This window comes from Vidua chalybeata, chromosome Z (genome assembly GCF_026979565.1).
Source record: "Vidua chalybeata isolate OUT-0048 chromosome Z, bVidCha1 merged haplotype, whole genome shotgun sequence".
Classification (NCBI taxonomy): Eukaryota; Metazoa; Chordata; class Aves; order Passeriformes; family Viduidae; genus Vidua; species Vidua chalybeata.
In genome coordinates, this window is record NC_071570.1 from 41,404,056 (window position 1) to 41,419,430 (window position 15,375).

The window sequence follows — 15,375 nt, forward strand, 5'->3', positions numbered from 1 at the left end:
TGGATTTTTTTATGTGGATTTTTTTCAGCAGTTTTGATGCACTGCACATGTGCACATCATTTGTCCACATGGATGCAACAAACTCCAGAGTGGTGTTCTTGCAGTGAAGGCTGAAGGCACAAGCAGAGCTCTTCCCTTCTCCTTTTGAGCTGCTGAGTGGTAAAGAGAAGAAGTGGCTCTTGGAATTCATAGTGGACTTGGAGGCCCAATGTTTATCTTGAGTCTAAGTGTAGACTCTCTGGAGTCCTTCCTTGTGAGTGACCCACAGCCACTGAAACTCATGGCTAGGTTGTCCCAGACTATGGGTCCCAGCCCACAACCCCTCCTTCACCTTCACCTTCCCATGACCCAGGAGAAGCAGATTCCAGGTTGAGATGGTGTGACCTCCTGTCTGAAACCTTCTTGGGTGGCTGCAAGCAATGCACAAGGAACCCCAAACAGTGCTGCCTCCCCAAGACATATCATCATCTGTAGTGCCCACCCTCCCACCCCTCCGGCCTGAACTGACAGGTCTGACTGCTGGGGGCAACCTATGTCCTCCTGAAGGTCTGGTGTAGGCTGTGGTGAATGCAGGAGGAAGCCTGCGGTGCAGTGTCCCAGCACTGGTAACCCACAGACCCTTCACAGCGATGTGCTGAAATGATAAGTCTGGGTAGCAGGGAGCTCAATCAGCACCTTTTTTATTAATATGCATCATAAATAAAGAAATAAATAAAGGCGAGACACCTCATTCTAACAGGGAAATACAAATTAAATATGGTGCAACATCCGCTAAGCGATGTACAAGCAGGAGGTAACCTAACAAGACCAGGGCCCCTTGCCATGGTGAAGCCAGCCCAGGCACGATGCTGTGAACAGCGTCAAGCCGGCCATGGCACCAAATACTGGCATGGCCTTTCATTAACACTGTTCCCCACCTGACAGGCAGGTGAAGATCCCCACTACAGCAGGCGGCATGAACATGGCAAGGAAGGGGTTGACTGGCATTGCCTCTACCAAGGACCCCAGGACCTCCAGTATCCCCTTGTGTTTGTGCACAACACTCATCCCCCCCACCCCACGGCACTGCTCAGCAAGACCAGAAACCCTGTGCCAAAGGGAACACCACCCCTCCCTCTTCAGGCTCCCCAGCTCCCTCTAGGAGCACCCCCAATCTACTTGCTGAGAGCACTGCCCCCAGATCCCTAGCCCAGACAGGGACCCTGCCCTCATTCCCTCCCCTCCAGCACCCTCCACTGAGCATCCCAGGGCTTCCTAGGCACTGGTTCCCTGCTCAGTGTGGAGGGCACAGGGCCTCCCCCCAAAGCACCCATCTCTTCACAGGGTGGCACTACCCATCCTGGACCTACATAATACTGAACAACCCCGTACCTTCCTCACAACCCCACAGACCCCTTTGCTCCACACTCAGACACATACCCCGTCCCCCTCCCCTGGCTGTGACCACACACAGCCCCAGCCCTGTGGTGAGGCACTGCCAGGCCACTTGTCCTGGTACAACCCACCAGGAACCACTACAGCACACTAGGACAGGGATGCTCTAGTGTGAGGGAGCCTACCTTGCAGTGCCCCAATAAACACAACCCACTAGCCCAGCCTTGCAGAGACCCTGCCAATGCAGGGTGCTCCCACCCCTTCAGCTGAGGATGCCAGGGATGCTGGAGGCTGCAGACTGCACTGCGACCCCCAGGGAGGGGACGGCCAGCATCCTGAACCCTCCAGCATCCAACAGCTGGGCAGCAGGGCAGCACTGCCCTGGCAGGGACTGCCTGGGTTCCTGTAGTGTACAAGTGCATGGCCTGTGGGTGCTGCAGACAGTGTGGGATGGAGGGGGGGGTCAGGCGGTCCCTGGTGTGGCTGCATGCAAGGTGATCCCTGGCAATAAAGGTGCAGCTCGCAGAAGACCCCGGGGGGCTAAGCTGGCCTTTGGCAGCTGCACAAGGAGGAGCAAGAAGGAACGACCTACGGTTACTGTATTCTGTAATGGCAGGAAAGGTAAGAAACTAGCAAGAAGCTGTGTTTGTTCCCCTGGCAGGGTAGGCTACCTCAGAGGAGCCTCAGCAGCCCAGGGAACTGTGCTTGGCCTCTTAAATGTGTCAATAGTCCTCGTCCTGAGGGTGGGTGACGTACATGATGGGCACCAGACCCTTCTTGGAGCCAAGGCTGCACTGCAGCCAGTCACCATCCACCTTGGAGATGACATGCAGAATATCCCCTTTGTTGAAGCTCAGTTGTCCTGACTCAGTGGCAATGTGATGGCAAAGAGCCTTGACCTCACTGCAGGCAGAAAGAAAGGAGGGTTAGCTCACCTCAGGACACTCACCCCACCCAGGGACCACTATAGGCCCAGGGGAGAGAGGAAAACACGCCCTGCTTCCCTCCCCAGCCAGACTCCCAGCTGTCCCTCCAGCTCCCCATCACCTGCAGATTGCAGAGATGTGGTGTATGGATGCACAAGCTGCATCACTGCCCCAAATAATTCTCTGGTCCATGATTATAAAGGGGGCCAGGCAAACTGAAACAGGTAGACCCATGCCACCCTCAACCTAACACATTCCAGCACCTGCAGGATTGGCCACTTGGTGTCACTCACCAGGTAGGGTGAGGAGACATTCCCCGGGCTGGTCGTGCCACAGCAGATGCCTCAGATGGTTCTGGATGGGGAGGGTCTGGCTCCGGGGCTGCTTCACGGCACATGCTAGCCCCAACTGTCTGGGCCACCAGCTGGAACACGGATTTGTCCAAGCTCAGCCAGCCAGAGGGCAACCTGGAAGGAGGAGACAGAAGCAGCCAGTGGCAGGAAAGTGCACCTGGGGAAACAGAGCAGGTGCGCTCATGGCAAGGTCATGCCTTACAGGTTTGGCCTCACTCATGAAATGCACTGCTAGGCAGCGCCCCAGGTCTCGAGGTGGGGAGGGCTCAGATGTAACACCACAGCCTGGACTGGGAAGGACATTTCCAGTGGTCATTTTCAGGAGCAGTAAGGGTGTCTAGAGGGAGAGGCAGTGCACAGGGGTCTCAGCTACTGGAGGCAACTTCACCTTTCCCCCACACCTGTTGTAAGCAACAGGGATGGCTCTATGTTCTCAACATGTGGTTTTGGGAGGGATGGAGATAATGGGGCCATGTAGCAGGGTTTAGATGCCAAGGCAGTGACAGAGCTCAGGCAGAAGAAGAAAGCCTATGAGATGGATTGAGCAAAGGTCTGGGAGGAATTAAGGCAGGATGGTAGGACTGAGCAGGGTTACAGACCCTTGATGTACCACCATGGTGTAGCCCAGTGGTCAGCTCATGGCCTGATTTCCACCTGTACTGCCATACTCCAGGTCAACCAGCCCTTCTAAGCCCCAAACCACCCCTGCCCTTACCTGTTTGGTTGTCTGGGCTCTTTTTGTACCTTCCTGGACCCAAACAAGTGTCCCCACTTGATGGATTGGCTGCCCTCTGATGCATTGGTGCTGCTGTCCTCTTGGGGGGCTGCTGCTGCTCCCACTCTTTGCTGAGCCTCCTTCTCCTTGCTGTGCTTTAGCTCTGTAAGCACAGAGTCTGGGGGGCTGCCCATCCAGAAGGGCCAGCTCCGTTCCTTCACTTCTTCGCCAACCACTACCTGCTGGGGCTTTTCCAAGGGCTCTTTCATGGCTTCAGGACTTGGCTTGCTGGCCGCCTTAGGCCTCTCATCCAAGGTTCCCTCAGCAATGGGACAAGCCTCTGCACCCTCCACCACACCTTCTCGGGGAGGTGGTGCCTTACGTGTCTCCACTGACCTGGGTGCAGGATTCAAAGCCGCTTTCTTCTTTTCAGAGCGGATGAACTTTGAGCCTTCGGCTGAGCTCTCGATGTAAATCTGAGATGTCTGCATGAGCTGGTACCACCAGCCTGCCTGCTTGTCCTTCTTCCCCTCCCACGTGCTCTCTCGCATCTTGCTTTGCTCTTCCTCCCTGTCACCTTCTCCACAGGAAGCCCCCACTCCCTTGACCCTCTTCTCACTCACAGCTTGCTGTGGGCTGAGCCCTGGTGAGATATCACCATCTCTGGCACCCCCTTGGCATGTTTCAGGTGCGGTGCTGCAGCCATCAGGATCCTCACTGCTGCCCCGGGTCTGCATCAGCTGCAGGGTGGAGTGCACAGAAAGCAGCAGGTCCTGCTTCACACGCAGCAGCTCCTTTTGCTGCTGCTGCTCTTTGCCCATCTGCATCAGGTGGTGCTCAAAGAGGAGGTCTAGGTTGAAGGGCAGCAGGGAGAGAGGTTGGAGTAGGAGCAGGAGCTCCTCAAAAAGAGGTTGGCACACACTGTGAGACAGGCACAAGAAGCCCACTGGTTGGTAGTGTGCCAGAATGATGTCTGTGGGAAAAAAGACATTAATTAGAGGAGATGCTCTTGCCACCATTGCCAAGCCACCATGAAGCCGCTGAAGCTATGACGAAAGGAGATGGACACCTGTTTTTGGTCACAGTGTGAGGCTCAGGCCTGGGTCAGGGAGCACCAGATGCTCTGTGACCTCTCAGCAAACTGGCCCAGACAGAGCTTTCCAGTTGTACCTGCAGCCAGGACTTGCCTAGCAGACTATCAGCCCAGATGACCTCTGCCACCAAATGCCATGGAAGAAAGATGGGAATGCCCTGACAGCCCCAGCTTTCGCTTCCAGGTATTAATGATGGTCTAATAGATGGCTCTCTTCTTCTTCAGAAAGCTAGGATAAGCACAGACCCTATTCTATTCTATTCTATTCTATTCTATTCTATTCTATTCTATTCTATTCTATTCTATTCTATTCTATTCTATTCTATTCTATTCTATTCTAAAACAGATACATCCAGTAAAACTTGCATTTTTAATGTCATGTTTTCCTTTCCATTTCTTCCTATTTTCCATGCCCTCTCCAGGTAAGTGTGCACTTCTCCAGTCATACAAAACTCTCTGGGCAGGGAACATTGAAACACAGAAATTTGGGGAGGCATAGATCTGATCTCCTGGAGATAGATTGAGGGATCTACACTGAAAGCCTTGGATACTAGCTGCAGGCAGGGAGGAGCATGGAAGTCCAGGTTCAGGTGGAAGGAGCTGCATGATGCTTGGACTTCCACCTGGGATTTCCCTGCTACATTGAGACTCTATGTAGCTTAGTCCTTCACCTCAGGACAGAGAAGAGCAGCCCAAGCTGAGAGAGCAACAAGAGAAACACATTTCCATCCCATGCTCTATTTGTGTGCAGAGTTTGGTTCCCACTGCAGCCCACAGCCTTCAGGCTCTTACCTTCATGGTTGTAAAGGTGGTTGAACCAGAACTCCAAGGACTGGATACTGCAGGAATGGAAAATTAGCAGGGTGAAAAAGAAACAGTGAAAATCTATTAACCCCATTCATCCTCACTGTTCTGCCACAAGAAGTGTGGCTGGAAAGGGGCATTATCAATGCATGAACTTGTGAACCTCAGGGAAAGGACAGTGGCTTATCAGCATGCCCTGATCACGAACACCCAGCCTGTCACTGAACATCTACACAGCTTTACATGTGCAATTGTAACCACAAACAACCATGTTTGCAGCAAGATTCTTCACTATTTTGCTCCTATGTCCTTGATAGAGCTTTGTTCTGCTGAGAAGAGGCTGCTGTGGAAGAGGCAAATGATCTACAAAACTAAGAGCAGTGCTGGTGGCTCAGCCCAAAATATGCCAGTATCCTGTGCCAGTGGGGGAGAGCTGGGTCACCACCCTGTGTGGGGAGAGCAGGGCAGAGCTTGTTCCTACCTGAAGGAGTTATACAGCATCTGGAGATCTTGGGAACTCTGTTGCCACTGCCAGAGCTATTGCTGACCACCAGAGAGGAACCAGGGAAACACCATCCCAGCAGTGCTTATCCCTTCACCCACAAAAACCTATCACTGCCTTCCTCTGTTAAACACACTCCTTATCCAAACTAGAAGGGCCAGTCTAGAGTCCAGGACTACATCAATTTCTCCTTCAGAGCCTCATGCTTTTGGATCCACTGCAGGTCCAGGAAACAGTGCTTTAAAGAAGAATTTCCAAGAGTAATTCATGCATATATTATGTCTAATCTTATATAAAGTTGGGCAGAGTTTTCTCACCTAATGTTTTGGGGTTAAAACAGACTGACCCTGTTCTTCAGTTGGCTACAGCCACTCATCCTCACTCCTGACCTGGAAGGAATTCTCTGAGGCTTATAGCTTCTTCCTTCCCTTGCCTGCTTCTGGGAAGCGGCTTCCCAGATTTTTTAAGTTCTTTTCATGGTCAACTGTGCCTGCCTGAAGTCAAGGACCAACAGGTGCTGTGAGCCCTGGACAGGGATGTGCAGCCACCCCACGGGTCCTGCTTACTTGAGGAGGCCGAAGATGAACGCGTTGAACCGCATGGTGTGGTTGGTGAGCTCTGTGTACTGGCTGATCTTGCTGTAGAGGCTGTGCAGCAACTTTGTAGAGGGCCCTGTGGAGAGAAGCAAATTGCTGAGATTAGCTGTGGTGAGCAAAGCCAAAACTGTACCACAGGATGGAGCATCAAGGCAAGACAGATGTCTGAGTGTCCATGTCTGTGTGTGCACTGTCTCTCCACCATCGCAGTGCAAGCTCAGGCCATAACAACACTTAAGACTACACATGGGAGATGGGCTATGATCCATCCCAGACCACCACTCCAAAACTCTGGAAGAGTTTCATTACCACAAGGACCTGCCTCCTGCACTTCAGTGACAATCACAGCCACTGGCTCAAAATCAGCATGTAAAGAGAATATTGTGGTGTGTGCTTATAATTTGGGGTGTCTGCAATCATAGAGATAACTGCAGAGCTGAAGATTTGCCATAATCAGGCTTTGAGACTTCCCAGTATGATGCAGAAACCAATGTGGAATTAATTTTGTGGGGTTTTTTTTCTCCCTTTTTTTATTGGTTTGGCTTGTTATGGGAGAATTTGCAAATTTCAGGGGAAATGACAATAAGTACTTGGGAAGATTAGTGCAGTGTGTCACCCTTCTTGCAAGAGATGGCACATGTGCACCCTGTTTCATGCAGAAAAATGGATGTTTTGCACTCCCATCCTTAGAGCCACCCTTCCCCAGCACCTGCCAGCCTCAACTACCACAGGCACTACTGCCCAACATCCATACCTAGCTGGGTGGATGCCTCCACCACGCTCCAGGGGATGTTCCTCCTCTGGCCAATGATCATGTCCAGGACGTAAGCCTTGAGCCCATCACTCAGAATGTCCCGGACAGCTGGGCACAGGTATTTCAGGATGAGATGCCCCACATTGGGGCTCACAGAGCTGTTCCCAAGTTTGGCCTAGTGGACAACAGGCAACAGTGAGAGTGCTGCTAACCATTTTCAAGGTACACTGGATGGAAACAGTTTAGCCCCACTACAGACACCTAGCAAGCAACATCAGGCTCAGCAGCTCCTTGAAGATGCAAGGTCTTTGCTTTCTCTCCCCATGCTTCATACACCTGTTCTGGATTGCTCTCTGCAAGCTCTTCCCCAGGCTGGGAAGATGTAATAACTTGAAAAAAGAATATCCTAGATTGGGAAGAGGATATCCCAGTTAGAAAGCATGCCTGGTTCTTCCAATAGGGATAACAAGGCACTCCTGCTGGAGGAAGAGAAGAGCTGGGGATATTCCTGCTGGTGTAGATTTTCTTGAAGCTGATTTTGGAGCAGGAAGCACCATGCCATATAGAACTACCAGCACTGAGGGGTTTTGGAATACTTAACTCAGTGACATGTCAAGCTCTAACTCCTAGGGATTACTATAAATAAACAGATGAGGGCAAAATGGATGGCCAGAGCTCAGACTGAGGTGAAGAGGAAGCATGTAAGAGCCCAGCACCAGCAGAGCAGGGACACATTCTGCTGGTAACAGTCTTTGAGCTGCCAAGGGGTCCATCCAAATAGGTCAGGCAATGGTGTTCAGGGCACAGATTTTACCAGCTGAGCTGGAATTATACTGACCAGTTGGCACAGGTTCACAAAAGCCCTGAACTGAAACTGAACTTGGCTCAGGAATAATCCTGTCAGATGCACTGAGCACAGCAGCAGCAGGGATGGATGCTGCCTTTTGACAGGTGAATGCTCAGCCCCTGGTTATACACTGATGTATAAGGAAACCCGAGGTTAAAACCACAGCATTGTCTGATAAGCAAAGAAATGGGAGAACGTTGCAGTAATTCCCTAAACCTACACTGCAAGTATTGGAAATTCACTGTGAAGCCCTAAAAAGCCATGGGAATCTCAACAGCTCCAGTTATGTTGCACAGCAATCTCTGCATCAGCAACAGCCATAATTAGGACAAAATTACACTGGGCTCTGAGATAAGATTGAATGGTTTTGGAATCTGTCCCAGTCAGGTTTTTCCTTGGGGATGGCATGCCAGGGGAATTGTCATGTCCAAATAGTGTCACATTGCTGCCCAGAGTCACCTGACTGAAGCCAAACATTCAGCACTGAGAGGAGGCACCACAAACGTGCTGGGTGTCACAGGATTGCAAAGAATGGCTGCTACAAACACAAGCAAAATTGGTCTGCTTCTGTGTTATTCCAGAAATGGGGGATGAGGGAGCACAGGCCAAAGACAGCCAGCCCCAGGGCAACCTAGATGCACTTCTGTGTTATTCCAGAAATGGGAAATGAGGAGAGCACAGGCCTAAGACCACCAGCCCCTTAGATGTACTCTAAACACTCTAATGTATTCATGGTAAGAGCTACCATGTGACTGACCAACTGCCCCAGATGAGTGAAGTCTGATGCGCTTTTTTATCATCATTAAAATTATATGATATCTCACTTTAAAATGTAAGATGTTGAGGGATGGGGAACACTGCACTGTACCCTGGCACCAGTGCCAGACCAGAGTCATGGGACATGTGGAGGAAGGAGACACATCTCTCCACTGTGTGAGAAAAAAGAGCTGGTATGCTGCATCAAACCAGAAGGGCAGCTGGCCTGGTGTTTCTTCTTATAAAGAACTATAATAAGTACATAAAGAAGGAGTTAAACCATAACAAACATACATAATACTTGCCCTTTATACTTTCACAGCCTACAACTACTTCCAACTCAGAGCCTAAGGTAGACATTATTCCTGTATGTTTAATAAACATCATTTCCTTGTGTTTTTCTGATCTTCCTTTAAATACATGATGCACTTACTGCATCATGCAGAAGGAATTGTCACAGATTTACTATCTGCTGCACGGTGTGCCTTCACCTTTGTTTGATTTGTTCTTGCTACTCCTGCCTTCATTAGATAACCTGTAGTTTTTGACTGGAGGAGAATAGAGAGGCAGTCTTGCTCTGTAGTCTCCGTGCCACTCAGAATGGAGTTGGATGCAAGACATACCTTCACCCCTGGATCCCTGCTGGTTCCAAAGTGAGCCACAATCAGGTCAACAGCCGTGTTGATGGCCTTCACCAGACCTAGAGGAAAACAACAGGTCAAAGAGCTGCCTGAGGGGCTGCTGGGACGGACTCTGACAAAACACTCCTGGAAGTAATCAGCCAGGGGCACTGCAAGCCCATGACTACACACAAGCCCTCTCTGCCAAAAAACATGCAGAGACTCTCCTAAATCCTCACCAAAAGTCTCCCTGCTGGTTTCAGTACTCACCTATCAGCCTGCCAGTAGGACAACCTGTCAATATTCCCAAGGGACAGGAACCATCACCTCCACACTCCAAGCCCTGAGGCAGCAGAGGTGGGATCTGAGGCAATGTGTCTTTTGCTGCCTTGATGCCACAGGGTGGCAGGGCAGAAGCCTTGCATTTTGTCATGACTTTCAGTAACAAGCCAGTGGTGTTTAATCTGTTACCTGCACCAGGATAATGTGAGAACAGAACTGAAACAGAAGGGAAGGCTGGCTGCCACCTGGTAATGATGACCACATAGTTGGTAAAGGCATGGGAACCTTTCTGCACATCCCTTGCCTCTAAAATGATAACAAATCAACTGTCAAGTCCTGCCAGCCCTGCCTCTAGCATGGATCCCACTACAGCCGTATCTTGTCTTGCTCTGGATTCTTTTCTCACATCTTTTTATACAATTAATACAATTTTATACTACTTAGGTAGGACTGAACAGACTTTTAACCTAAATTACAAAATCTCATGTTGGCACATCTGCAACATCACACAGATATACACAGGTCTACCGTTGTACACAGAGCCTGGGGTGGCAGCATGGGTGAGCCTTCGGGTCACACTCCTGTGCCTGTCTGCTCTCTTTTCCCATTCCTGTACACCTAAGATCCTTTCTAATCATATTTCCTGGGAGAAGAAGCTCAAGCACACTCCATGGCACATTACATGGTCCACCAGAGATGTATGGACTCACCCTTCTTCTGCAGCAAGTCGATGGAGATGGACTCTGTGTTGCCATCTGGGGAAAGGCAGAACTCAGCAGGAGGTTTCTCCGCTAGGGAGAAGTAGTCAGGGAAAAAGTCATTGTAGGTAAGCTGAAGTTGCCGCATAGACTGTCCTGCAGGGATAAGACAGAGAGGACAAGGATCAGCCCCAATCCCACACACCAAAGCAGTTTTCATGCCACCTGTCCTCTGCTGGGACAGCAAGGCTACAGGCTTGTTGCTACCCTAAGAGTGGTTTGCAATGTGTGCCTGCATAACTGATCCCCATGGCCTATCCAATACCACCTCCAGCTTGACTGGGGGCCCACAGGTTCTGGAAGATGCTGTGGGAGGTTCACTCTCATGGGCTAGGGCTAAGGGAAACCTTGCTGCACCAGATTCCTCATGCTGCTGCAAGCAGGGTCAGAAGTCAGCAGAGAGAAAATCATTACTTGTCACACACAGGCATCCACAGACAACAACCTGCATGTTTGCTGCCTGTTCTCTGGGATGGCCTCTGTTTTCAATGGGTGACACATAGGAGTTCTTCCGTGTGCTTGACTTCCATCTGTTTGACTCTGTGCTGTGCATTTTCTCTTGAAGAAAGATAGAGAAAATGTCTCGGTTGGCAGAGTGAGGTATAAGGCTTTGAGGAATTCCCTCCATGGCTTAAGGCTAGCCTGTAGAATGCTCTTCCTCCCACAGACAGACCACACTGCTCTCCCCACAGAAGTGTCAGAGGTTCAGTCAAAAGCAGCCTGCCCCTCTCAGCCCTTCCTGCACAGGTTTTGGAGGAGAGGGAAGACCTTAAGGGCAAAGCCTGGAGAAGATGGAGTCCTATGAGGGTCTTTAGTGTTTTCAGCTGCCTCATGAAATCTACAGCTCAGCACCCAGCACATTGTCAGTGCTGGGGCACAGGATGGTCAGGCACTATGGGGCACAGATCTGAGATCTCCAAGGGCCCCAACTCCTGTGTGAGACAAACTACAAGCTAACCACAGTCCAGGAGCATTTACTGAGGTCTAAGCAGGCTCTTGGGCCATTCGCTTTGCCCTTCAACCCAGCTCAGAGCTGGACCTGACTGCTCTCACCAGTCAGGAGAAGGAAGGCTACAAAGAGATTTGAACCAGTGAAGCAATTTTCACCTTCCTTTGAACCCTTCAGCCCCACTGTGAACAGTTGTATCATCCCTCCTGCTCTGAGCAGGCAAAGCAGTGATGAATCCAAGCTTAACTCGAGCCTCAAGGAAACTGAGCCTGAGTCCCAAGGTCACCTCCCAAGACCCCCCAGCAGAAAGGTGGTGCGCACCGTTCAGCTTGCAGTGGAAATGGCTGGTGCTGAGAGTGCCAGGGAGCTCAAAGATGGGGTTGCCCCGGTTCAGCTGAGGCTCTTGCTGCCTCCTGTCCAGGCTGCCCGCTAAGCTGGGCAGCCCTGAAACGCGGTCCAGACCCAGGGGGTTCCTCCGCCTGTACTCCCGCCACTTCAGCGCTTGGGGGGAGAGGTGGTTCGCTGGGATGCCGCAGGCAGTGAGCACCAGACAGGATGATGAGAGCACACGGGAGGATGCGGAAGGGAAACGGGAAGGGAGAGTAAGAGAAAGATGGAGGACAGAGAAAGAGAGACAGCACATTACTCAGCGGTCCAGCAGCATTTCAGGACATTAGCACACGCACATGGAGACAGGTGGATGCCACTGCCTGGGAAAGCAGGGCAGGAGCTTGGGTGCCCTTGTGGCTGCAAGCACAGAGGCAGCAGGTTTGGGGTGCAAGCACCTGGCATGGAGTGCTGTAAGATCAGCAGCCCACCTTGCCCTCTCTGGAGACACAGTATAGGAGTTGGGACAGGAGGGACATGCTCTTATTGCAGGTCTTCCTGAAGCATCCAGATGCAATTTTATCCTGATCTGTGGCTATAGGAAATGGTGGCACTATAGGGAGCAGACATAGGTACAGGGAGCTGTAGATGCTCCAGACTAGCAGGTCCTGGAGGATGGGTACCTACCATTGAAAGGCCGTATTCCCATGTTGCTTAGGGGACCAGAGCTGCTTGTCTCACTGCCACTTCTCCAGTGTGAATCTGCATGGCCTCCTACTCTGCTTATGGACATGGCACCCACTGAGAGGGGCGGGAGGGACCCACTGTGGAGTTGGTATTCAGAGAGTGGTGGGCTTGGTTCCAGGGGGGCCTCCTTCTTGGGAATCATCTTGGGGTTCTCCTTTTGCCTCAGGGTGTCAGCTTTGGTGGCTTTGGAGGGCTGCATGGCACTGACAGCAGGAGATGACCTTGTGGGAAGGAGGTTAGCAGAAATGGGGCAGGACCTGCTTCTGGGGGGCTGGCTGTCTTCAGCTCTCTCTGCAGTAGGCGAGGCAGAGGAGTCCACGCTTTGGAAGAAAGGCACATTGCATCGCACAGGGGAGTAACTGCCCAGGGGGGATGGACGGGTTGTTTCGGGGCCAGGCTTCTTGATGCCCCCATCACCGTGCGAGGCAGCTCCATCTGCTGAGCGCTGGGTCACGAGCATGCCATGGGCCTGGCTCCCCACCACCGCCACCTGCTCTGCCGAGGTGGCCAAGGCTGAGGACTGGGAACTGGAAATCTGCTGGCTGGCAGAGCGGTTGCTGGACAAGCTGTAGAACTGGGAAAGGCTGGAGGCAAAATGGCTGTGCAGGGCACGTGCCTTGGATGGCTTGCTGAAATGGTGCTGAAAAACAAAGGGCTGGATGGGCAGAGTTGTGGGACGCTGGTCCTTGCTGTAGCGTACCACAGGATTGCTGTCTGTGCCACCACCTTCAGGGAGAGAAAGGGGAAGAAAGTGTGAGGAATGGGCAGAGCAACAATCATCCTCAGACAAGCAGATACAGGCAAAATGGAATGTGCTCTCTGTTGCAGGAGGAAGAGGATGAGCTAGAGGTCAGTTACAGAGTGTTCAAGTCTGAACTGGTTACACACATCAAGAGATGGCAAGATAAAAGATATGTGGCCCAAGTGCAGTTTCCAGCTGTTTGGAAGAGCACAGCACTGCACCAGGACCTTGTCTGTCCTGGTAGGGTCACCAGCTTCACATCCTTTCCCAATCTCTTGCCCCCTGGACAGCACAAAACCATGAGGTCAGGTGCCTGCCTTTGAGCTGCCTCTGCCCAAGCAGTACCACAAAGTCAAGGCCCAATACTTTGTAGTAGAGTCAGATTTCTCATCCCAAAAGACTGTCCACTCCCACATGCCCTGTGGACTTGCATAACCCAACACAAGCATTACGTGCAATAGCACTACAGCTCTGCATCCTGGATCACAATATATTGGTGCTGTTGCAAAGGCTGCCTGTTTCCCTTTCTTCCTCCCTCTTCTTTTCCCTGTAACTGCCCCCACTTTGGAACACAGAGCTTCCTTCATTCTTCATACCTCTACCAGACCTAAACAGGACATTCCCAACATTCCGCCTCCAACACTAGAAAGTGCCAGTCTGCTCCAGCAAATGTTGTGCTAGAATGTCCTGAGGGAGTGTAGTGGGCTGATCTACATGCCTCCAGCTCCTGATGGATCCACAAATATCCTGAGGGACGCATCTGAAGTGTGACACACTGTGCATTCAGTGCAAAACACAAAAGGAACTGGGTGCATATGTGGGGCTGACTGATCAGCCCTGGTGTACCCGCTGCCTGTGGGGCATTCCAGACCTTTCTCCCGGTAGCCAGCTTTTATTAGGGCTTGCTTTCCCTCTAGCCCCTCTCAGAGCCTCTAGGCTTGCATGCTGCTCTGGGCTGGAGCAGCAGATATGCCTCCATCTCCAGCTGCAGGCAAGAGCTTCCTGCACAGCCCTTATGCCTGCCTTGCTGTCACAGTGCAGAAGGAAGGAACCCACTGGGGTGGTGGGCAGCAACTGCTGGGATGTATTACCCTGAAAGCTCCTGTCTGCCCCCTCCTCCCTGAGCAGGGCCTGCTCCTTCCAAGCCCTCCCTCTGAAGCTAAGAGGGCTGTTGCCATGCTGCCCTCTCCCAGCAGAGACTTGCCTTCACTGCCATCCCACACCAAGCACAATAACTAAAAACCTGAACTAAAAGGCCAAAATATCTCCCACCCCTGCCATGGCAATAAACCATGTTCTTACCTCCTGCCAGAAATTTTCAGAACATTAAGTGGAAACAGTCTGTTAAGGTACAACAATTTTTTTACATAGTAGGGGCTATTTACTGCAGTGGTCTGGTTAGAGGCATTTTAGAAGGGCTTTTACCTGTGAAGCAGGTATAATACCTGCCTAGTGCAGAGACAGAGGTCTCCTGCAGTGCTGGAGAAATGGCCATACTTCCAAAGGGAACATTACACAGCTTCCTCGTGAGAACAAATGACAACAATATCAAGGTGGAATACAACTGACATATTACAGGCTTCCCCACAGAGGTAAATGTGACAGGTCCCACTGGGAACCTTTGGTGCAATGCACAGCACTGTGGGGGACATGACCAGGATATTCCAGCAGAGACATAGAGATTAGACTCTGCGTGACTCACACTGTTAAGTCCTAGCAGAAACTGTGTGAGCTTCCTGTACCTGCATGGAAAGGAGACTGCTGGCTATGCTTCTTCCCCTTCCACCTCTGCCCCACATAACTCCAAAAAAGAAAGGCTGTGATTATGACCCTGCTGAGCATTTTAACATCTCTGTCTTAGGAGCTAAGGGCAGGTGATTCTCATGGACAAGCACAGTAAATACCGTGGAAGGGATACAACCCTTCAAGCTGCAGACTCTCTCAGTATTAATGCCATGTCCTTGCTAACACAACATGAGAGGTATGAAAAAAACCTCAGGAGGCTTTAGAAATACAAGGACAAGACACTCGCCCTGATAAGAGACTGAAAGGCTTTTGTGACAGAGCACAGCAAGGCTTTGTCCCAGGGACTGGCAGACCAGGAACCAAACTGCCCCGACACTGGTCTCTTATCACCATGCAGGTTTCTCTGCTGCTCCCCTCATATCCCAGCGAGCTGCCTTCCTTTTTACATCTCCCTTCTGCCTAGTTTGGCTCCTTACCATCTGCT

At 51.3% G+C, this 15,375-nt stretch overlaps 1 protein-coding gene across 3 annotated transcripts in view; it reads right to left on the minus strand.

The window, feature by feature from the left end:
• Window positions 1-664: 664 nt before the first annotated feature.
• Window positions 665-15,375, minus strand: part of RUSC2 (RUN and SH3 domain containing 2) — a 51,198-nt gene continuing 36,487 nt past the window's right edge. Inside the window, exons 4-13 of one of the 3 annotated variants that reach the window (XM_053932289.1) lie at window positions 12,344-13,129; window positions 11,651-11,851; window positions 10,333-10,476; window positions 9,344-9,420; window positions 7,118-7,292; window positions 6,334-6,439; window positions 5,254-5,300; window positions 3,369-4,341; window positions 2,594-2,767; window positions 665-2,277 (exon numbers count right to left, since the gene is read on the minus strand). In XM_053932289.1, the coding sequence (XP_053788264.1) occupies window positions 2,097-2,277; window positions 2,594-2,767; window positions 3,369-4,341; window positions 5,254-5,300; window positions 6,334-6,439; window positions 7,118-7,292; window positions 9,344-9,420; window positions 10,333-10,476; window positions 11,651-11,851; window positions 12,344-13,129 (2,864 nt within the window). In that variant the 3' untranslated portion in view covers window positions 665-2,096. The remainder of the gene's footprint in view (window positions 2,278-2,593; window positions 2,768-3,368; window positions 4,342-5,253; window positions 5,301-6,333; window positions 6,440-7,117; window positions 7,293-9,343; window positions 9,421-10,332; window positions 10,477-11,650; window positions 11,852-12,343; window positions 13,130-15,375) is intronic. The other 2 variants (XM_053932290.1, XM_053932291.1) reach the window with 2 other exon arrangements.